Source organism: Vanellus vanellus, assembly GCF_965231255.1.
Source record: "Vanellus vanellus genome assembly, chromosome: 4".
In the NCBI taxonomy this organism is placed as follows: Eukaryota; Metazoa; Chordata; class Aves; order Charadriiformes; family Charadriidae; genus Vanellus; species Vanellus vanellus.
In genome coordinates this window covers 64,117,552-64,140,660 of record NC_138909.1, presented here as the reverse complement: position 1 = coordinate 64,140,660, position 23,109 = coordinate 64,117,552, and the positions used below count along the sequence as shown (strand labels likewise).

General features: G+C 38.3%; 1 protein-coding gene across 1 annotated transcript in view; it reads right to left on the bottom strand.

The window, feature by feature from the left end:
• The window catches only part of TBC1D19 (TBC1 domain family member 19), a 54,528-nt gene that overhangs the window by 5,317 nt on the left and 26,102 nt on the right, over positions 1-23,109 (bottom strand). Inside the window, exons 11-16 of the mRNA XM_082482786.1 lie at positions 22,537-22,649; positions 12,506-12,580; positions 11,970-12,032; positions 5,111-5,195; positions 2,781-2,825; positions 1,592-1,624 (exon numbers count right to left, since the gene is read on the bottom strand). Of these exons, the coding sequence (XP_082338912.1) occupies positions 1,592-1,624; positions 2,781-2,825; positions 5,111-5,195; positions 11,970-12,032; positions 12,506-12,580; positions 22,537-22,649 (414 nt within the window). The remainder of the gene's footprint in view (positions 1-1,591; positions 1,625-2,780; positions 2,826-5,110; positions 5,196-11,969; positions 12,033-12,505; positions 12,581-22,536; positions 22,650-23,109) is intronic.

Genomic DNA, 23,109 nt, shown 5'->3' with positions numbered 1-23,109 from the left:
CATGGACATTTGGTAGTTTAATGTTTAGAGGTCCGTTAGTATACCTGATTTGAAATAAGAGTTGGCTACATTTATAAAGCAGCATTTCTCCAACTTTTTTTTCAATCAGTCCCTTTTTTCTTTTTGTAAAAGTCTAGCATATAGATAAATATATTGTATGTACATGCTGCACAAACATGATCCGTTCCCTTCGATTGCTACTCCATTCATCCAATGCACATTTCACGACAGTTGTTCTATAAACACTTCTGTAAACAGCCTTTTCATCTGTTCACTCATCACATCTACTGCTTCATTTTACAGGTGCATTCATTATGGATGACAGCTTACATTATAACACACTCATAGTCTCTTATCTCTACATTCACCTTCACTTCTACTTTTATTTATAGAGCTGGGGATATGGATACATTTGCCTGCATACATATATATACATATGCACATAGATATACATACGTTTTTTATATATGAGTGTATGCATGTGTGAATTCATTTTCATATATGTATCTGTCAGAGAAGGTGGCTTTATGGAAAATAGTGGCGTATGTGTATAAAAGGTAGGGTGAGATGTTCACAGAAATGCGTATTTGCGTAGGGGTAAGAAAAAGCAGAGGGTGTTACTAGTGTGTACGGTTTTAATGATTGAAGACGGAGGTGGAAGACTTGGCAGTGTGCGTATGTACATAAAGGCCAGGAGGATAACAGAACAGTGCCTAACAGTTGGCACCCTACCTGCATATGCATGTGAACATGCAAAAGCGTATAGCATTTACATAAGGCGCCAGATACTTCCTCCTGCAGCAGCACAGCATGGAATACGCAGAATGCTCTGCTTGGCCCCAGCTACTGTACCTGCAGCCTGGAGTTACACTACTGTGTTTCTGCTGCCTTGCTTTTCAGCCTCCCTCCTTCTAACAACCAGCACATTCTGAGCCCTCGCAAAGAGAGGGGACAGGAGGGAGGGAAGAAGCTCACACCCAGTTTGAGAGACGCTGTTCTCAAGGGCAGAGTCAAATCCAAACATTTTGAAAAGCGGTTTCACAGAGTAAAAGTGACAGCCTCCCACTGAGTACCAAAGGAAGAGTTTGTAACTAAGCTGTTTGTTACTTCAAAGACTTGAGATTCCCTACTCAGGTTCAAATTTGCATTTCACATTTAAATCATCTGATCGTTAAACCTTATTATTAGCAAAACATATAATTTTAAGTATAACCTTAAAATCTGCTTGCCCTGTGATGCCACAAACGCCTTTGATAAATCAAAGGAAAAAAACTGGAAAGCTGTAGAAAATAGTGTCACATTGTTGGGAGTCTCTGCACTAGCTGCCTTGTTATGTCTGAGACTTGAGGAGATTTTTCTGCTAGAAAACTTGTTGATATTTGAGCTTTCCTCTGTGCAGTAAAGTAGCAACCATTGTATTATTTAATGTTCCTTTAACACCTTATATAACACAATTATATACAGTCTTCATACACAAAGAAACAGAATACACGCAAGTTTAAAAGTTGCAGAAAAGTACATACAGCTTTAAACTTCAATATGATAAAAAAGAAATCCTGAGGTTTTAAGAGTTTATAAGAGTCACACTTACCATACATAGAAAAGCCGTGAAAGGGAATTACACCTACAAAACAAAATATTTCTTTTTTTGTTCTTTTGTATTTATTTTTATCCACGAATGAAATATTTCTTGGATCTCAATCTTGTAAATGTTTAAATACAGGAATTGTATCACTTACTTCAGTACAACCATCTATGTGCTTAAACACATGCTATAGTTGCTAGAAAGCCAAGTAAAGCTCCATTTCCATGAAGTTATTACATATAAGCTTTGCTGAAATTAGAACCTAATTTCAGATAAATGACAACCCATAAATGTCACGCACTGACAAGGTGGGAGCAGGAAAAAAGGAGGCCAAGACCTCTAGTAATTCATATAGTGTTCAGATAAAACATTTAGAGGACTTGGCAGTTGCATCATGACAGTTTTCCTTTCCAGCTGATCTTAGCTCCCATTCGTTAATTTTCATATAGGACCAGTAAGAGGGAGCTGCTTTGGCAAAAGGTCATAAGGACAATGCTCCATGGCTACAAAGCTGCAAAGAACTGTGGAGGCAAAAATGGAAGGGGGAACAAAAGTACGTGCTACAACTGACACCACTGGAACACAGAAGACATGAAAGACAAGGCGAGAGACAGAGATTTAAGATGGGTGATGCCTTGAAAGCAAGAGCAAAGAGCTTGGACTTAAAATACAAATGCAGCGCAAAAACAGGGAAAGAATTCAATAGACAGGGATTGAAATGGTCAAAACAAGAGCTGAAAAAAAAATAATTGAAGAAACAACAGCAGCAATGATACTAACTTAAAATCATATAGATTAATTATGTCTGAATTTTTAAAACGAACAGAAATTTTGAAAGGAAGAGACTTTAAGGTGTGGTTTGTTGACTACTGAAAAGCTGGGGGTCAGACGGTTTCAGCATGTATCATTCAGATCCTCTCAGAGGTGATACAAGACCGGAATACAAGCTGCTGCACCATAAGTTGTTTTCCTTCTCCTTACCTCACACATAGGCAAACTCTGTATATGACTACTAACATCAGGCAGAATGTGCTTTTGGAGTAGCTTCAGTCCAGCTTACTCCTTTAAATTAATGAATTTTGCAGAATAACAGCAAAACAAAATTTGTAATAGAAAAAGAAGTTATGTATTTGAGAAAAAAAAATCCTGTATCTTTCCAATCTACCACTAGAGGACGCAATAGTCTAATTCTTACCATTTGGAGGATAGAAAACAGCATACTCTTCCATTCCAAGTTTTCCTGTGAATCATCAAACAATTAAAATATAATTAAACTGTTAAAAGATCTCAAGATTTACATTAAAAAGGTAGATTCTAAGTTACAATTATAAAAATCATAATTACATTATTGACCATTTGATATTGTCTAAAACAAGCAAGCAATGCAATAGGACAGGTACAGTGTCAGATATAAAACTAAAACGCAGCACCAGTAAGGGAGGATGACAACAAAATGGAAGATTTCAGCAATGCTGTCCCATAGAGATTTTCTTTGGGTGTGTTTTAGGAGCTCTAAAGGTGTTTGCTGCAGACCTTGAAGACAGTGAAGCTCTACGAGGGGATAAGGTTAAGGGGATAAGTCTGACATGCTGTGGCAGACTGACCTAGGGACAGGAAAGGCATTAAAAAAAGATATAAGAATAGATAAAAAGTATTCAAGGCTTCATTAAGCCTGCAACAGAGAGGAAGACAAATGGTATAGCTTTGATATAACAAAAAAAAAATTTAAGTAATCTGTTGGATACAAAAGATTAAGTCAAGACAGTCACTGATCGTACAGACTGACCATATAACTTCCCTGCAAAATTAACATGTTAACTACAGAACCTAATAATTTAAAGTCCACTATTAAAATTTTAACAGTTTATTTAGAAATATAAGTGTTTTTAATCATAATTACAATTAATTAAAAACTGTAATTATTTTAGTTTAAAAATGAGCAAATTCAACTAGAAAATGTAATTACTTATATGAAAATTTATAGAATATTCAGAGATCCTTTAGATCTCTTTAGTGTGTATTTTGTTCATGCTACACAGAAGAATTTAGCACAGGAAACTTTTGTCAGGCTCAGTGGAATCTGGACTTATTTTCCTGTAGCATGAGTCAACTGAATTAAATTCAAAATTACCCTGCAAAGCTCTTGCCTACTACCCCGTGAAAATAAAATCCAGTATTTTCCAATGACATAAATCAGTTGGTCACTAAACTAAAACGTATTTTTTTATTTTTCCTTTCAATAGTTTGTTTGCTGTGTAGCCCAGACTTGTAAACTGGAAGGAGAGTATTTTTAGCATAAAGCATATCTCTTGGAAAATTAGCCAAAAATAGGACCTACAAGCCTTTCGGATTTACACTGCACAGGTTTAGCAGAGATTTAGATTTCAGCAACTTCATTCCCCGGATTTGTCTAGGAATAAGTAGGATGTTCCCCATAGCTGTGTTTCTGTCTGCCATGGCTCTGTGCCTGAAGCGAGACCTGGGATCCCACTGCTGTTCTGCTCTCAGGTGAGCCCTTTGCTTGGTTCAAGAAGCTGGTAAAGAAAACTCCCTAATTCAGTTAAAGAGAGAGAAAAGACCTACAAAGCAATAAAGGAGGAAGAAAAAAAATTAGAAAAGAAACATTGCCTCTAGAGACATAAGAAGCAGCAAGAGGAAAACTGTCAGCAGAGGTCCTGCTCAAAAAAAAAGTACTTGGTATGGGGATCAAATTTGGCTAATACACTGACACAAGGGACCAAGGAAGAAAACGGGAATGCAGAAAGTAAAGGTATATGGAACAAAAACTTATTGGATAAATGAAAGAAGACAAATTTAGGAACCCTTGGGTAAAGCCAAGGCAGGTGAGGATCTAAGAAGCAAAGAAACGAAGCCCAGAGGTATGGCATTAGAAGTTGGCAGAGAAGGCAAGCAGACCAAACCAACAAATTTAAGATTAAGACTCACATGAGAACTGAAGCCAAAGAACATCCAAAAGTAAGCTAACACTCTGGAAGATGCCATGTTTTGAAGAAAATCAATATAAGGCTGCTTGGTAGAGCTCTCCTCTCCCAGACCTTAGAATGGAGCCTGCAAATCTTCAGCAACATGTTCTGATCCTGTCTACAAATATCTGTAAAACTCACTGCTTTGGGAACATAACATCCTACCACCACTTCCAGTTGCTATGTTTATTGAAGTTACAGAGTGTAACATTGTGTATTTCAATTTCTAGCTCTGAGGAAGATAGATCTTGCCAAGATTTTACCATATTGTCACAGTTGTGGGTTCAATTTATTTTGGTAAAACACTGGAGAATTATACATAGAAAACTGCAGTAAAAGAACATTTCAATCTGGCCTTCATGTGATCAGCTTCTAAACTGTCAGAAGCTGTGCAGATGTCAACTGGATACATGAAATTTTTATTAACGTCCTTTTAAATGTAGTCCACTAGGTGTAATGAACGCAAAATAAATTCACATACTGTATTACTGCAGCAGTCAACAAAAATCTATACAACCTTTTGTAAAACAACTCATTTTACCTCGTATGTATGATTTAGGTGGGGTGGCACTACTGTAAGTAAAGTGCTCCAGTACAGACGTATCTCGGGAAAAACAGAGTAATACCTGTAGAAAAGATAAAGCATATAAAAATCAGTTGACTTATTGGATCAACAAAGCAATGTCAAACAGATTTAAGGACCTGCCTTAATTAGCACCTACTAGATGCCATTGAAGAGAGCTAATAAGGTTGAAAGCTCTTGACCAACTTAATTTACTTTCCTGTTCAAATTTCCAGGCTTGGTTTGAACCTGCTATGAATTTACCTTCACATTTATTTGTCGTCAGTAAAATATTCACGTTCTCCAACCCTCCTCTTTGCCTCTCAGCACAGGTTTGTCCCCTTCTGTCACATCATTAGTGACTGTGCATGCAACTGGCTGCTTTGATGTCTATTAGATTATTTTCCTATTCAGTTACTATGACCTGGGGAAGTCCTAGTAGTGAATAAGCAAACAAAAAAATTTACATTTGTGCATGTTGTGTGGTTCAAGAAGACTGATCCTTACATTCGCTTTCATTCCCAGGAGGTTTACAGAATGCTTGCACAATATGCAGTACTGTCAAAAAGCACAGACTATAAAGTTCACCTCATATCTGTAAGGCCTGAAACGCACATTGTATTTTGTAAAATATATTTGTATTTTTTTATTGTTTACATAAATGAAAAATCCAGTATTCACAGTGATTGACTATAAAATTAAATAGTAAAAGTGTTCCTCGGAAAAAAAAAACCAAACAAACAAGAAATAACCTCATCCTACATGAAGTTGTAAAAAAATGTAATAATTAGTATCATACTTTAAAATTTTCATGTTTTCTTGCAATGAAAGATTGCACTATCAAGAACGTACACAAGAGGGCAGAAGACAGACAGACTTCAACTTGCTGTTGACTTTTTTTGCATACCTTAAATCCTCTCTGCTCTTGCAGGTTTTAGGAGTTTGTTTGTTTGTTTTAACTGTAGCCAAGGTGTAAAAGGTGGAAATGTTTTAGGTGGTGTTTCACGACATAATCTATTGTGATTAAAAATGAATGGATTTTTCCTTCAACTACTTATTGCAAACATTTTCCAGATATCAGCAATATCAGCATTTGTCAAACGGGAACATGCAAAACCAAAACACTGTGACATCTGAACATCATTGCTTTTTTTATTTCTATGGAAAGCAGGTCATATTTTGAGACATTTTCCTCTTTTGAACCTCAAAACTATTTCTCAAATACAAACATCTTTTAGAAAATAGTTTCTTTATCTCAAACAGTTTAAGCTAAATATTATTTTTGCGTAATACACAATCATTTTCACAGCTGCCAAAGTACAGCTGACAATAACAATACACAGGCAAATGTAATTCTCTGTATATGTTAACTGAGGTGAGAGAAAAAGAACCTAATCTAAAAAGGACATAAATTATGTTCTCTCATAAGGGAAAGAATGTAACCTTAATTTGAGGTCCCCCTTTTTAGGAATACAGTGTCCAGTACCAGTATCTGGAAGTCTTTAAATTAAGGACTATGCATCTTTACTATGCATCTTTGTAAGAGATAGACTCTAGCTCAGACATAAGTTATGACTATACCTAAAAATTGCTGGTGAGGTTCTTTGCATGTATTTATTATGCAGGATGTAAGACTAAAGTATTCAAATTGAACTTCTGGCCAGAAAGAATGAATATATTAATTTCTCATTCACAAAAATGATAATGCTAAAAGAAAACAATGGCACAAACCCCTTTTTAAGGGTTTTCCAATGTTTGGCAAAATATTGGATATTTATAATCACAACTGAAAAGAGAATCACTGAATTCAAAGGACTGAGGAAAAAGAAAAAAAACAAAGCCAAAGCTTTTATCGAAAAGAAAGTACTATATTAAAAGCAACTGTATGCTATTTCAATAGTTACAAAGGGGTAATAAAACCACGTAAACTTTAGGAGAAAGAAAGGAAAGATATTAAAGGAAATAAACTACATAATTTCACAGGGTTCTTCCCAAAAAGGATTGCATGCTACTAAAGAGGCACCAATAATCCAACCAAATATTCTCATTGTTATTTTACGCCCAAGTTTTCTGGTTTTGATGGATGCTTTATCTGTTAAGTAATACACAGACAAATGCCACACTCTGCTCAATACATAGAAATAATTTACCTCGTTTAAACTAACATTTTCATTGCCTATTTTATTTAGACAATATTTAATTTCAGTTATCATATGAAATCAATAAATAATATTCCATATCACAGTGACTCATGCTGCAGAATATTTCCAGGGGCCACAGAACAAGATCATGTGGCAGAAATGCATTTGCAAATTAGGCTGGAAGAGAAATTTATCAAGGAAAATGGATAACTTTATTCTAGAAAAGAGTCTGAAGAATACCACAAAGTACAAACAAAACTAGAGCAACTAGTAATTACACAGAATCACAGAATGGTCAGGGTTGGAAGGGACCCTCTGGAGATCATCTAGTCCAACCTCCCCGCCAGAGCAGGCTCACCTACAGCAAGTTGCACAGGACAGCGTGCAGGCAGGTTTTGAATATCTCCAGAGTGGGAGACTCCACAACCTCTCTGGGCAGCCTGTGCCAGTGCTCTGCCACCCTCAAAGTAAAGAAGTTCCTCCTCATGTTAAGATGGAACTTCCTATGTTCAAGTTTGTGCCCATTACCTCTTGTCCTATCCCTGGGCACCACTGAAAAAAGACTGTTCCCATCCCCCTGGCACCCTCCATTTAAGTATCTGTAAGCATTAATAAGATCCCCCCTCAGTCTTCTTTTCTCTAGACTAAAAAGACCCAAGTCCCTCAGTCTTTCCTCATAGGAGAGATGTTCTAATCCCCTAATCATCTTCGTAGCCCTTTGCTGGACCCTCTCCAGCAGATCCCTGTCCTTCTTGAACTGGGGAGCCCAGAACTGGACGCAATACTCCAGATGTGGCCTCACCAGGGCAGAGTAGAGGGGGAGGATGACCTCCCTCGACCTGCTGGCCACGCTCTTCTTGATGCACCCCAGGATGCCATTGGCCTTCTTGGCCACAAGGGCGCATTGCTGGCTCACGGTCATCCTGTTGTCCACCAGGCCTCCCAGGTCCCTTTCCACAGAGCTGCTCTCCAGGAAGTCATCCCCCAGCCTGTACTGATGTATTAGAAGTCTGAGATATTCTTTGCCTCAAAGCAGTAAAACTGCCCACTTAATTTTTCAAAGATATTTGGTGACTCTCCTTCAGATTACTAAGGATAGCTTAGTACTTGTTATGATTTTCATTCTGTAATCATACTTTTACTTAATAGAGATATATAAAAAATTAAAATATTAAACTGTGCTCTATATTAAGAATGATGAAAAAAATCTATTCCTGATGGTCTTACAACAAAAGATTATACTGCATACTAGTACATACTCCTTCATAGTTTATAATCCTGTGTCCACTGGAACTGTTAATGATTATTTAATATGCCTTGGTAGTCTATATAATGAATGAAGCAGAAATAAGAATAAAATTTTCAAATTCCATGATGAAGAGTTATTGTTACAATAATAAAGACCATCTTTGACCCTTAAATCAAGAAAAACTTCTACAGATAAGTATTTTAGTGAATAAATATCAATGTTTCAGTTGGCATTATCATAGAATCATAGAATCAGTGAGGTTGGAAGGGACCTTTAAGATCACAGTATCACAGTATGCTAGGGATTGGAAGGGACCTCAAAAGATCATCTAGTCCAATCCCCTTGTCGGAGCAGGAACACCTAGATGAGGTTGCACAGGAAGGCGTCCAGGCGAGTTTTGAATGTCTCCAGAGAAGGAGACTCCACAACCTCCCTGGGCAGCCTGTTCCAGTGCTCTGTCACCCTCACTGAGAAGAAGTTTCTTCTCAAATTTAAGTGGAACCTCTTGTGTTCCAGCTTGAATCCATTACCCCTTGTCCTATCATTGGTTGCTACTGAGAAGAGCCTGGCTCCATCCTCATGACATTCCCCCTTTATATATTTATAAACGCTAATAAGATCACCCCTCAGTCTCCTCCAAACTAAAGAGATCCAGCTCCCTCAGTCTTTCCTCATAAGGGAGATGCTCCACTCCCTTAATCATCTTAGTTGCCCTACGCTGGACTCTCTCCAGCAGCTCTCTGTCCCTCTTGAACTGAGGGGCCCAGAACTGGACACTAAGATCATCAAGTCCAACCATTAACCTACCCTGATAAAAACACCACCACTTCTAAACCATGTCCCTAAGCACCTCATCTACCCTTTTCTTAAACACCTCCAGGGATGGTGAATCCACCACCTCTCTGGGCAGCTTATTCCAATGTTTAATAACCCTTTCAGTGAAAAAATGCTTCCTAATATCCAATCTAAACCTGCCCTGACATAACTTGAACCCGTTTCCTCTTGTCCTATCACTTGTCACCAGGGAGAAGAGGTCAGCTCCCATCTCTCTAAAACCTCCTTTCAGGTAGTTGTAGAGGGTGATAAGGTCTTCCCTCAGCCTCCTCTTCTCCAGGCTTAACAGCCCCAGTTCCCTCAGCCGCTTCTCATAGGACTTGTGCTCTAGACCCTTCACCAGCTTTGTAGCCCTTCTCTGGACACGCTCCAACACCTCAATGTCCTTCTTGTAGTGAGGGGCCCAAAACTGAACACAGTACTCGAGGTGAGGCCTCACCAGTGCCGAGTACAGGGGGATGATTACCTCCCTAGTCCGGCTCACCACACTATTCCTGATGCAGGCCAGGATGGTGTTGGCCTTCTTGGCTGCCTGGGCACACTGCTGGCTCATGCTCAGCCGGCTGTCCACCAACACCCCCAGGTCCTTTTCTGCCAGGCAGCTTTCGAGCCACTCCGCCCCCAGTCTGTAGCGCTGCATGGGGTTGTTGTGACCCAAGTGCAGGACCCGACACTTGGCCTTGTTGAACCTCATACCATTGGCCTCAGCCCATCTGTCCAGCCTGTCCAGATCCCTCTGCAGAGCCAATCTACCCTCAAGCAGATCAACACGCCCCCCTAGTTTAATGTCGCCTGCGAACTTACTGAGGGTGCATTCGATCCCCTCATCCAGATCGTTGATAAAGATATTAAAGAGAACGGGCCCCAGCACCGATCCCTGGGGGACACCACTCCTGACTGGACACCAACTGGATTTAACTCCATTTACCACCACTCTCTGGACACGGCCATCCAGCCAGTTTTTAACCCAGCGAAGAGTATACCTGTCCAGGCTATGAGCAGCCAGTTTCTCCAGGAGAATGCTATGGGAAACGGTGTCAAAAGCCTTGCAAAAATCCAGGTAGATAACATCCACAGCTTTTTCCTCGTCCACCAAGTGGGTCACCTTGTCATAGAAGGAGATCAGGTTTGACAGGCATGACCTGCCTTTCACAAACCCATGCTGACTGGGCCTGATCACCCTGTTCTCTTGCATGTGCCATGTGATGGCACTGAGGATGATCTGCTCCATGACCTTCCCAGGCACTGATGTCAGACTGACTGGCCTGTAGTTCCCTGGATCCTCCTTCCGGCCCTTCTTATGGATGGGTGTCACATTTGCCAACCTCCAGTCAGCTGGGACCTCCCCGGTTATCCAGGACTGTTCATAAATGATGCACAGTGGGCCAGTGAGCACTTCTGCCAGCTCCTTCAGTACCCTTGGATGGATCCCATCCGGCCCCATAGATTTGTGCACCTCCAGGTGCTGAAGCAGGTCCCTCACCATTTCCCTTTGGATTACAGGGGCTTCATTCTGCTCCCCATCCCTGTATTCTAGCTCAGGGGTCGGGGAATTCAAGTAACAACTGGTCCTACTGCTGAAGACTGTCACTTTTCAATTTTTAATTCGAAAAGAAATTCAGATACAGATATCAATATTGTAACTATTTAAGTAAAAAATTATAATTTCATGAGGTTATGATTTTAAGTATTAATGTTTAAATGCGTATTATGCTAAAAATATTATATGTAGACATGAGTGAACAGTATGCTTAAATAGTAACACATATTTTTATATCTATATAGACTAAGCAGCATTAAGGACAGTTTCTTGGTTAGTTAAATCACCAGCAGTTTTACATATTGCCATCAAAGAAGAAATCATTTAGTTTCACATAGCTCTAAAACAAAAAAATTAAGCAAGTCTAACCTAACAGATGTGACTAATGAAATTGAAAGCACTGTGGAAACGGTAAGTTTGCTGCATGACATTTATGTTGACACTGCAATCAACTACACATTAGGAAATTCATAAATGTAATCTCCTTCTATTTAAGGGCATCCGACAGGCAGCAACAAAGATAATTCCTTATATATTAGATGGGTTCCCCGTTGCTAGAAGCAGATTTGGAATGGGAACAATCCAAAAAGTAACTATAAATGTCACTATCTTATTCAGAGTCAATGTCTTCAATTTAAAAATTATAATACAATATCTTTTATGCTTATTGCAGTAGGTCACTGTAAAGCAATACTATTTTTTTTTAAACTAGAACCCTGAACATACTTCTCAAGTCTTAATTTGTGTGCCACAGCTGTTAATAATTTTATTATTGCAAAGCTGGAAAGGGGAAGTATATGTCTGACTTTGTATTTTCTGACTTACTCCATTGGAAAGACATTGTGTAGGGTTCTTCAGAGTAGGAGTTTTAGAAACGTGTCTTGCTTAATCTGTTTAAGTGTACAACATTGTTATTCAGAAGGGAAAGTATATGTAATGCAGCAGACGCATCTGTGTAGGGTTCCACTGTACTCTGCCTACACATGAAACACAAAGGCAATCCTTACTCCAAAGATGATGATAATCCCACAGCAGTATACTTTCTAGATTTTCTAAGAAAAAATAGTTACATACCTGATATAAATAATCCTCAAATACAAAATAGTAGTCATCATTGCTTGCTGTCAGCTTTACGTCCTGTCATCAAAAAATACAGCAGTTTGAAGCTAAAAGACATCTTTTCAGAATTCCATAGAAGCTAAACTTAACACATTGGTAGAAGACACTGTTTCACCACTGAGTCATGAAAGCTGTGGTTAATACATACTCCATATTTTAAAATTTAAAAATACTATATTAATTTGATTAAAGTACTCAGAATTGAAACTTGAAACGGAAGCAGCCAGACCCCAGTGCTATCTTGCTGGCAAAACCAGTTATTCCTTCAAATGAAGTTATGGTTTCTTTATGACTTAATGGTTCAACTCAAACAAATGTCTTACACAAGAGCCAAAACAGGCACAAGGAGAGAGTTTACAATAATAAATTCACACTAATTATTCTTACACTCCTTAAAATCAAACTATCTAACATTTTCTTTGTTAAAAAAAACAAGATACCGGTGTGATGAGTATATAAATCACTTAATCACCGTTTAGTGAATTACTTACTTTGTAAATCAGGCTGTCCACTAAAAGGTCATGCTGAATCACATTTGACTTAAGCTGTTCATAATACAAGATATCCTAAAATTAAAAATATTATCATCATCACTCTGAGATACAACTTTAATATTTAAAATAACAGACCCAATTTTTAACAATTTAAAAAAACAAATTATAAGCATGTATTCAGCTGAAAATCCCACTGCATAATTTATGAAGCATTCTATCACAGTTTATTGTAGTTTAAGCCCTAAGAAATGAGGCAGATATTTGAGACATTATAAAATGAACTCCCCTTTAGATAATAAAATGAGAATGAAGGAACTAGTTCAAACCAAAGGTCTGTTTCTGCCAACTGTTGGGCCTCTCCACACCTAAAACCTTTTCAGTGCTCAAAATCATTATGCTTTTTTTCTTTGTTACCCTCTATGCACCTCTCCATGAATAGGTTCTGTCATATCTTCTAGCGTTAGTGAGTAGCTGCAAATCACAGAATCGCAGAATGGTTGGGGTTGGAAGGGACCTTCGGAGATCATCTAGTCCAACCCCCCTTACTAAAGCAGGTTCACCTAGAGCAGGCTGCACAGGAATGCATCTAGGCGGGTTTTGAGTATCTCCAGAACTGGAGACTCCACAACCTCTCTGGACAGCCTGTTCCAGTGCTCTGCCAACCTCAAAGTAAAGAAGTTTTTCCTCATGTTGAGATGGAATTTCTTGTGTTCCAGTTTGTGCCTGTTGCCCCTTGTCCTGTCACTGGGCACCACTAAGAAGAGTCTGACCTCATCCTCTTGACACCGCCCTTTAGATATTTATAAGCATTGATGAGATGGCCTCTCAGTCTTCTCTTCCGACCCAGGTCTCTCAGCCTTTCCTCATAAGAGAGGTGCTCCAGTCCCTTGATCATCTTTGTAGCCCTCCGCTGGACTTTCTCCAATAGTTCCCTGTCTTTCTTGAACCGTGGAGTCCAGAACTGGACACAATACTCCAGATGTGGCCTCACCAGGGCAGAGTTAGGGGGGAGGATAACCTCCCTCAACCTGCTGGCCATGCTCTTTTTAACGCACTCCAGGATACCACTGGCCCTCTTGGCCACAAGGGCACATTGCTGGCTCTTGGTGAACTTGTCTACCAGGACTCCCAGGTCCCACTCTGTAGAGCTGCCTTCCAGCAGGTCAACTGCTAACCTGTACCGGTGCATGGGGTTATTCCTTCCTAGGCACAGTACCCTACACTTGCCTTTGTTGAACTTTATTAGGTTCCTCCCTGCCCAACTCTCCAGCCTGTCCAGGTCTTGCTGTACAGCAGCACAGACTTCTGGTGCGTCAGCCACTCCTCCCAGTTTTCTGTCACCAGCACTCTGTCCCCTCATCCAGGTTTTTGATTGTTGAATGAGACTGGAGCCAGTACTGACCCCTGGGGAACACCGCTAGCTACAGGCCTCCAACTGGACTCCGCGCCACTGATCACAACCTTCTGAGCAATTCCTTTCAGCCAGTTCTCAATCCTCCTCACTGTCCACTCATCTAACCCACGCTTCCTAAGCTTAATGATGAGGATGGTATGGGAGACAGTGTAAAAAGCCTTGAATATACTTGATGTTAATCTAATAGGAATCTCTAAATAGTTTAAATTTGTGAAAAGATGATATGATAAATACGTAAAAAAATCTTGTGAAGAATACAAAGAACTCACACTTTTTTTTAAATTCCAATTACTTCCTGAATGTCTACAGAACATACACAAGGGTGAAATGATAGGGAAGCATCAGAAAAAACACTTCTCTGTTTTTGCTTATTCTATCCCTTTCTTCTTAGAAAGAGCTCGCAAAGGAAAAAAGAGAATTAAATATTTCACTATCATCATGTAATTCCTAAACCCCTAAATCCCTCTCTGCCATTATGCCTACAATTAAATAACAGCTTCAGATGGATTTGGAATAATTCATAAACTAAATCAGCAGTCCCAAAGTTCCTTCCCACTTCAAAAATCTATTTTGATTTCAATGTGCCTCTATGGACACCACACAAATATAAGCTTTACATAATATTTACTGCTGATTTCTTTGCAAAAAGCGTAAGCCTGGAGTAAAGATTTAAAGAACAAATGGGAAGCAAGATGAAATTTTGAGAGGGAGAGAATGGAAAAAAAATGACGAGAAGGCTAGGGAACATTGTACTGTTCTTTGTATCAATCCAAAACTGAGAGGCAGTGAAAAGTATACACTTAGAAACTATTACAATTAATGTATTATTAAACTGTTAAGTTGCAATGTGGACAAAAGCTGTATTTACTAAATATCGATAACTACCACAGGGAGAATATTTACATTTTTCTTTCTGAGAAATGAAAAAGGGAGGTATAAATACTACAGTATTTCTTTAGAAAGGATCAGTCATAAATATTTACTAAATGTAAATTATTTGCAGTATGAATGTATAGGGAAGAGTGTGGCCAGTAGGTCGAGGGAGGTCATTCTCCCCCTCTACTCTGCACTGGTGAGGCCACAACTGGAATACTGTGTCCAGTTTTGGGCTCCCCAGTTCAAGAGGGACAGGGAACTGCTGGAGCGAGTCCAGCGAAGGGCAACTAAGATGATGAAGGGCTTGGAGCATCTGCCTTATGAGGAAAGGCTGAGAGAGCTGGAACTCTTTAGCCTGGAGAAGAGAAGGCTGAGGGGAGACCTTATTATGGCATACAAGTATCTAAAGGGTGGTTTGAAGGAGGATGGAGCCAGGCTGTTTTCAGTGGTTCCCAGTGACAGGACGAGGGGTAATGGGCACAAGTTGGAACACAGGAAGTTTCATTCAAATACACAGAAAAACTTCTTTACAGTGAGGGTGACAGAGCACTGGCACAGGCTGCCCAGGGAGGTTGTGGAGTCCCCTTCTCTGGAGATTTTCAAGACCCGCCTGGATGCGGTCCTGAGTAATGTGCTCTAGACAATCCTGCTTTAGCAGGGGAGTTGGACTAGATGATCTCTAGAGGTCCCTTCCAACTCTGAAAATTCTGTGATTCTGTGTAATGTAGCATTGTGTTCTTAAAAGCTACAGAGAACTACTCTAATATTCAAGTCACAATTTTAAATCATCAATACTGTAGTCTAAAGAAGTGTAACACTGCCAAATGAATAATATCCGAAGTTGTTTTTTGCCATCTCAAATGACTGTGTATATTAGAACAGAAGGAGCTAATAAAACAAAACAAAACAAAAAACCCCAAAAGCTTCTTTTTCATGCTAAGCAGACTGCATGATTAACTCCTTCTGTTGTACATGCAAGTACTCCTGCATAAGAAATGGTACAATGGCACTCATGGCTATAAGGCTACTAGATAACGCAACTACAAATTTATTGTAACTTCAGAAAGAGATTCTAACAACCTCGTGGTTTCCTGTTATCATTTCCTTGTTTTAAGTTCTCTAGAACTGCTTTGAACAATTGCTAAAGGCTGTTTGGAAGTGGGAGATGAAAATGGTATGAGAGAGGAGAGTAAGCTTTTGCTACACACATATTTAAATTTACACACATTTTAAATTTATATGCAGAAACAAGTTTTCTTCTTCTTCTTAAAATACTTTCACATGAGGTCACACAGTGGCTCCAAACCACAAGCTAACATTATCACTAGCCCAGTGTTTTGTGCTAACCTTCTCCTTCCTGAATTAGAAAGCAGTTCAATTATGTTTTACATTTGCTTACAGGAGTCCACAGATTCTCCTGTTACTATTAAAATTATTCTAAACCCACAATTAAAAAGCAATCACTTAAGTACATGGTCCATCCATCTTAACAGCCAGAATAACTTCGTATTAAGTTTAATTGCTGCTGATTTATTCACACTTAGTTATTTGGTATGCAAGGAATGACTTTACTGAATGTATTAGTAACAGACTTCTGTACAAGAAAAACATATTCATAAATGATATATAACCTTCCCAATACTCCTCCTTAATTTGTTTCAATTGGGGTAAATATTTAAAGCAATTAAAAATGTGGCAAGAATAAGCAACCTGCTGTTTAGGGCACTGTCTTAAATGAGAGAACAATTGGGCTCAGATTCTTCAGCAACTCTCAGAAACTGAACGCAAGTTCTTTATAATTCAGTTGAATAGTTTCTTCAATATGATTTTAAATGAAAAGGGTCAAATATTAGCAGAATAAAACAATACTTAAATAGTTTAAAGTTCAATAATTTAGTAAAAAGAACAAAAGGACAAGAACAATCATAACCATTCTAGGAATAAATTTTTAGCTTATTACTTGTCATTCATTTTCTCTTAAATTGTGGTTGTTGTGATGCAAAATGAAGTCTGTGCTTGGTAATCATGACAGTTTTTCATCTGCACCTTGACTACATGAGGATCACGCCTCTTAGTAAGACAAGAGGCTTGTGATTCATGCTGTATTAATAAATTTATTCCTTAGGTCTGAATCATAAACAAGATTGGTCACAGACTTACTTTCAAGTCACATGACTCTGCCTGGTGAACAGTTTTTCTCACACAGTGAGGAATGTTTTTAAGAGCTTCGCTCAGGCTTCGATAAAGATTCAAGTCTCATTTTACTATTTTATTTGTTGCGTTTCTTCCTCCAGATGAGACAACTGACTACTACCGAGTTTCAGGAGTGTCCAAAAATGTGGTACATTTCTTAGCCTAAAATGTTTTCAATTATAAAATCAAAATCTTACCATTTTCGTCTGATTCAACCTTTCTTCTCTGTCAGCCAAATCTTAATGCAAACATGATTTGTAAAAGTTTTCCTTTTTATATAGATGGTAGGTTTTCTCAAAATTATATATTTTTCTACCGCACCTCCAAACATACTCATCTTTCCAAGTTGAAACAAAGTACATTTCAAGATTGCAGTGCCCACTCCTCTTGACCTTACAAAGTCACATACCAAAATTTCCACCTAAAAAACTCATACTTCATCCACTTGAGAGCATAAGGAAAAGGGAACTCTGAAAGTAGCTCAGAGGCAAGAGAGAACAGCATCTTTCAGCAGTACCCACCAAAGCTAGTCTAAGCAGAATCTGGTGATTCACCTTCTTTGAAATTAAGGTTTGGATTACTCAGCAGCCTCTGTGCAGGCACAGTCCACCTGTGGGCTGTCATTTATGAAATCCCTGGCACTGGAGCTGCACTCTCACTGCTGAACTGTAGGCAGCTCATGATTCATTTTTCAGTTATCCTCATCATGTAATTGCACTCTCTACACTTGCCTCTCAAATCTAATACAAGAAATGAGTGAGTGAAGCACAGAACCAGGAATACGAAGAAAGACTGACACTGCGGACCCTATAAAGGAGACATTAAGATTTGTGGGAACTGGATGAAGCCTAAAGAACGGCAACCAGCATTAATTAGATGAGCTGTAGATTCTAGAACAGAAGTACCAGAAACAAGTACAAAACACAAAAACCTAATCAGATTACATAGACAATGGCAAAAAGAATTAAAGAAAGTCCCTACTGGCAAATCCTTGAAGAGGATCCAAAGCTTATTCTCCTTTTACCAGATACCAAATCTACTTGTGACGTACGTCCTTCTCCAGTCAAAGATGATGACAGTCCACTACTGGTACTGGCTTCTCTGCTGTTTGAATGGTATAGTGGGTACCTTAGGATACTGATCCTAATCTGAAAAACTCTTCTGATAAGGCATACAGTTACATAACGCTCCATTATGAATTTACCACCTCGCTTATGTATTAAGTTTTTAAACCTAGGAAATTACATTCAGTAAAAGCTGTAGCAAAGCAAAGCGTTATGAATTTCTGCATACTGGAATTTTCTTAATGAAGATGTATTTTCAACCCATTAACTCAAAAAAAAAAAAAATAGAGGGGAAAAAAAAGCCTATGAGATAATGAACAATTTTGTTTTCTAAGCACTGCCTGAACAACATGCAGTGAATAAACAATAGGGTAACACACCTAACAGAAGGGGAAAAAAACCCATTAAACAGATTCTCAGTAAGTGTGTGCCACGTATTTTGTGGAATCAATTAGGCAGACATCCCACAGGAAAAAACTGCTCGTGTGATTCAAGATCATACTATAATATATATATATATATACAGCAAACTGGACTGTTTGCACAGACAATACTAACTGTGACACTGTTCAGCTTTAAATGTTTGACTTTGCAACCTTAAAAATGCTCTTTCAACACAGTTTCTCCAAAATGTACCATTACAAATGAAAACTAATAAACAATTCATTGCCAGGCAATATGCTTACGCATTTCTAAATAAACCTGCATATAGAGCTTACAGTTTGTCATTTTTACTATTACGATGCTAGACTGTTAGTATCATCTGTTGCTTGGCTGTATATTAGCTTTATAAGGCTGAGCTTTACTGAATAAAATTTGCCAAACAACAATATTGGATGCTAACACACACAATGCTGTCCATACCAAATCCTCATAATGTTTTAGATTAAAGAAAGGAAATTCACGGTCCTTATAGATTCATATAGCTATAAACATAATAGAGCCAGAACTGCAAATCAGAAATATTACATCAAGAAATCTCTGCAACCACACAATTTGACTCCAGCAGACAAACAGTACAGAAAAGTGTTAGATAAATCAATAAAGTCTACATGAAATACAGCAGATCATAAAACAGCTACATGTATATGAAAACTGCTTTGCTATATTTTACAAAAAATAAAGCAGTGTATTTAGCATATGCAAGAAGAACATCTCAAAGCGTTAGCATCCTGGCAGTAGTTACAGCCTTATTTCTGTGACATGCTAGTAAGTGCAATGCTTAAAATGAACTCTGGTCATCCATCTGATAACATAGCTATAGTTACCAGTAATCCCTACCTGATGCACAAGCAGTCTGCTAGTTCTCAGTTAGAAAACCTACCCTTTTAGTACATTTAGTTTTTTAGTACTCAAAAGTCCATAAACCAACTGTAACTTAGAGCCCAGGATAACAAATCCTATACTATGCTATGCAAAAATAATCTTGGAAAGTAAGATAAAAGGCTCCAACAGCTGTTACACTAGAAGATACAGTTTCAGTTTGGCATCATAGAAAAACATTCATATGCACTTACATCACCAACTTAGATGATTTTCCCCAACATAGTCTATCTCGTCCACAGACTTCAAAATTTCTGTTCTTTGCGGGGAAGAAGGGTGTTTTTTGTATTTTACTGTTTTCCAATCCTTTATTTCAACAGTCTCAAAGTGACAAATTTGCAGACTGCATCACTTCATCCATCCTTACTTACTGCTTTTTCTTGATGTTATCGTTACCATTTTCCAGCCACTTAGCCTCATTTTTCTAGAGTTCTTTCATAGAATTGTTTAGGTTGGTAAAGACCTTTAAGATCATCAAGTCCAACTGTTAACCTAGCACTACCAAGTCCACCACTAAACCATGTCCCTAAGCACCATGTCTACACGTCTTTTAAATGCCTCCAGGGCAGCCTGTTCCAATGCTTGACAACCCTTTCTGTGAAGAAATTTTTCCTAATATCCAATCTAAACCTACCCTGGCACAATTTGAAGCTGTTTTGTCTTTTCCTATCACTTGTTACATGGGAGAAGAGATCGACCCTCACCTCTCTACAACCTCCTTTCAGGTAGTTGTAGAAAGCAATAAGGTCTCTCCTCAGCCTCCCTTTCTCCAGGCTTAACAGCCCCAGTTCCCTCAGCCGCTTCTCATAGGACTTGTGCTCTAGACCCTTCACCAGCTTTGTTGCCCTTCTCTGGGCATGTTCCAGCACCTCAATGTCTTTCTTGTAGTGAGGGGCCCAAAAATGAACACAGTACTCGAGGTGGGGCTTCACCAGTGCCGAGTAGAGGGGAATGATCACTTCCTTAGTCCTGCTCACCACACTATTCCTGATACAGGCCAGGATGCTGTTGGCCTTCTTGGCCACCTGGGAACACTGTTGGCTCATATTCAGCCACCTGTCGACCAACATCCGCAGGTCCTTCTCCGCTGGGCAGCCTTCCAGCCAGTCTTCCCCAAGCCTGCAGCGCTGCATGGACTTGTTGTGACCCAAGTGCAGAACCTGGCACTTGGACTTGTTGGACCTGATAGAATTGGCCTCAGCCCATTGATCCCTCTGTAGACCCTTCCTACTCTCAAGCACATCAACACTTCCACCCAACTTGGTGTCGTTCAGCGTCATCACAAAATATTGTCTCACCAATAATTCCCTGTACAGTCTACTCAGTTCAGTTTCAAGGCTCTGGACCCTGTAGAATGTCTACTACACTGAATCTCAAAATACTGTATGCATTTATAGTTTATTTTTCTTCTTCATCTATAGTTGACAAGTATCATTTGCTAATTGCATAGAAAGTTATCTCAAGGTAAAATATTATGTCAACAAGAACATATTAGCTGCTCTGACGTAAGCAGCCATATGCATCCTTGCAGTAAGTTGGAGCTGAACTACCATTCATTACACAGTAAAGGCACGTACATGAGCACTTATGATCAAACAGCTGATGTAGGGTTCTCTCATTACTTAACATTAAGTTGAGTTAATAAACTCACAGCAGAGACTAACCTTTAGACTAATGTCTAAAATATTCACATTTTGTGCATAGTATAAACACATATTAAAACCAACTATAAAGTAGAGTTAACTTTTACAGGACCTAACATTGTGGCTGAAAATATACTAATAGGTAGACGTAGCTTGCTCCTCTTTAAAAAAGGTAACTGTTGAAAATTGTCCATGTGAATTTCAGGAAACAGATTTTAATAAATCTATTTCTGCAACAACTCATGCTTTACATGAACATAAAATGGAGTATTTCTGATTATTATCTTGACTTTCAATAATCAAAACAGCATTTATCCAATTATTTCATTTTCCACTTTAAGAGAAAAATGCGCTTAGAGCATGCAGCATTTAACAGAATATAAATAGATGCAATGTAACAAATAACATTATTTTCACACCTCTAATATTCCTGTTCTCATAAAGAGAAATACTTCTAAAATTCAAGCTGTGCTGATAATTTAAAATAACTTAAATCTAGTGTTAAGAATCTTAAGTAAGGTGTAAAGAATTTCATTATTATTTCAACAGCTCTTTCTTCTACAGAAAATGAAATCTTTTATTTATGAGAAACAAAAGCCTATTTTATTTTTTCAAAAAGAAATAAACTAAGTAATTCTAATAGCAGATCAAGTAACTTCAACTCCTTAGGCAAGCTGTCAACAAACAAGATTTACATTTGCTTTCAAGGGCAAGATCTTATGATTGGACTATGTAGTTACCAGTAAATGCCCCAGTACTACAAGAAAATGGCTACATCCTCAAAGGACGTAAGATATTGTAAAATTATTACATTTATGAGCAAATTTACATGTATGCATGATTTTATTTTTTTTTTTTTTTCAATAAAAGCTTTGCATCAAAGTACTCACAATTCTGCAAAGATTTAAACAGGGATTTAACTTTTTAAGGTATATTAGGCTTCGGATACTGCAAAAGATTTAATTGTTGAGGACTTGCATCAAATAGAAGGTACTATGAAAAACTGCTCCTGTACAAGGGAGTATGAAAACAATCCACATCTTACTAGTTCTTCTTTATGTCTTTTTGATTGTACACATGTAGAGTATAGCCAATAATATATAAAGCAATTTACAAGATATGTGCATGCATATGAATTTCAAATAGTCAGGAAAAAGGTATACCATATCTTCTTTTTATAAAACTTAGCAAAGATAAGAGAGGTTCAGTCTTATTTCCAGGACTTTTTTCTTGTCTCCTTCTGAAAAAGTCATCACCATATAGGAAAATATCAGGAGCTACCAAAAACAATTGAATAATTTTGCTCATGTATCTCTTAAAAAAAAGATAGGGAAGAGCCTAGACTACTACAGTACAGAGTACAGGCACGTGTATATTTCTCATAAAATGTTTATCAGTTTCTGTGACAACTCAGTAGAGCATTTCTATTTTGGTAAAAGTTCACTAGAAGATATGTGCTTGCACTTTTGTGTTTTCAACCTAGCCTTCATATTTTACTCTCACTTTGCTTCTTACCTCTGGCTGATTAGAAATATTAAGAATGAGGGCCCACAAATCAGCTCGGAGTGCTGTTGGACATCCCTGACGAACATATTGTTGAGCTGCAGCACTATCTTGCTCTGCTAAAACTGTAAGAAAAAAAGGAGGTAATGAAGAATTGGTGTAGTTTAAGATCTCCCAAGTTTACCAAATTATCAAATACTTTAATTGTTAACTTTACAAACTGTTTTACTATGCTGTAAGCATTTGCTAATGGGAAAATATCTAAAAGGTCTGGTTTCCACAATGCAATTTTGAAGTAGTTCCCTGGGAAACAAGGCATTTAGTGCTAATAAGCAAGGCAATTGGTATTAATAAGCTGTACTACCTATTGCCATAAAACAGCACTTAGTATGTATCTTCATAGTTATGTAACCATGACTACATCAAGGCTAGCTGCAGTTAGTTGGCTGGCATCAAGTGGAACAAGCAGCCATATACAGCCACAAAACACACCTGTTTAACTGTGAGTGGTATCTCAGTTCAAATAGGAGATTGCCACTCATTCTGGCTTTTTTTCGTCTCCCCTATTTTTATGTTAACTATATG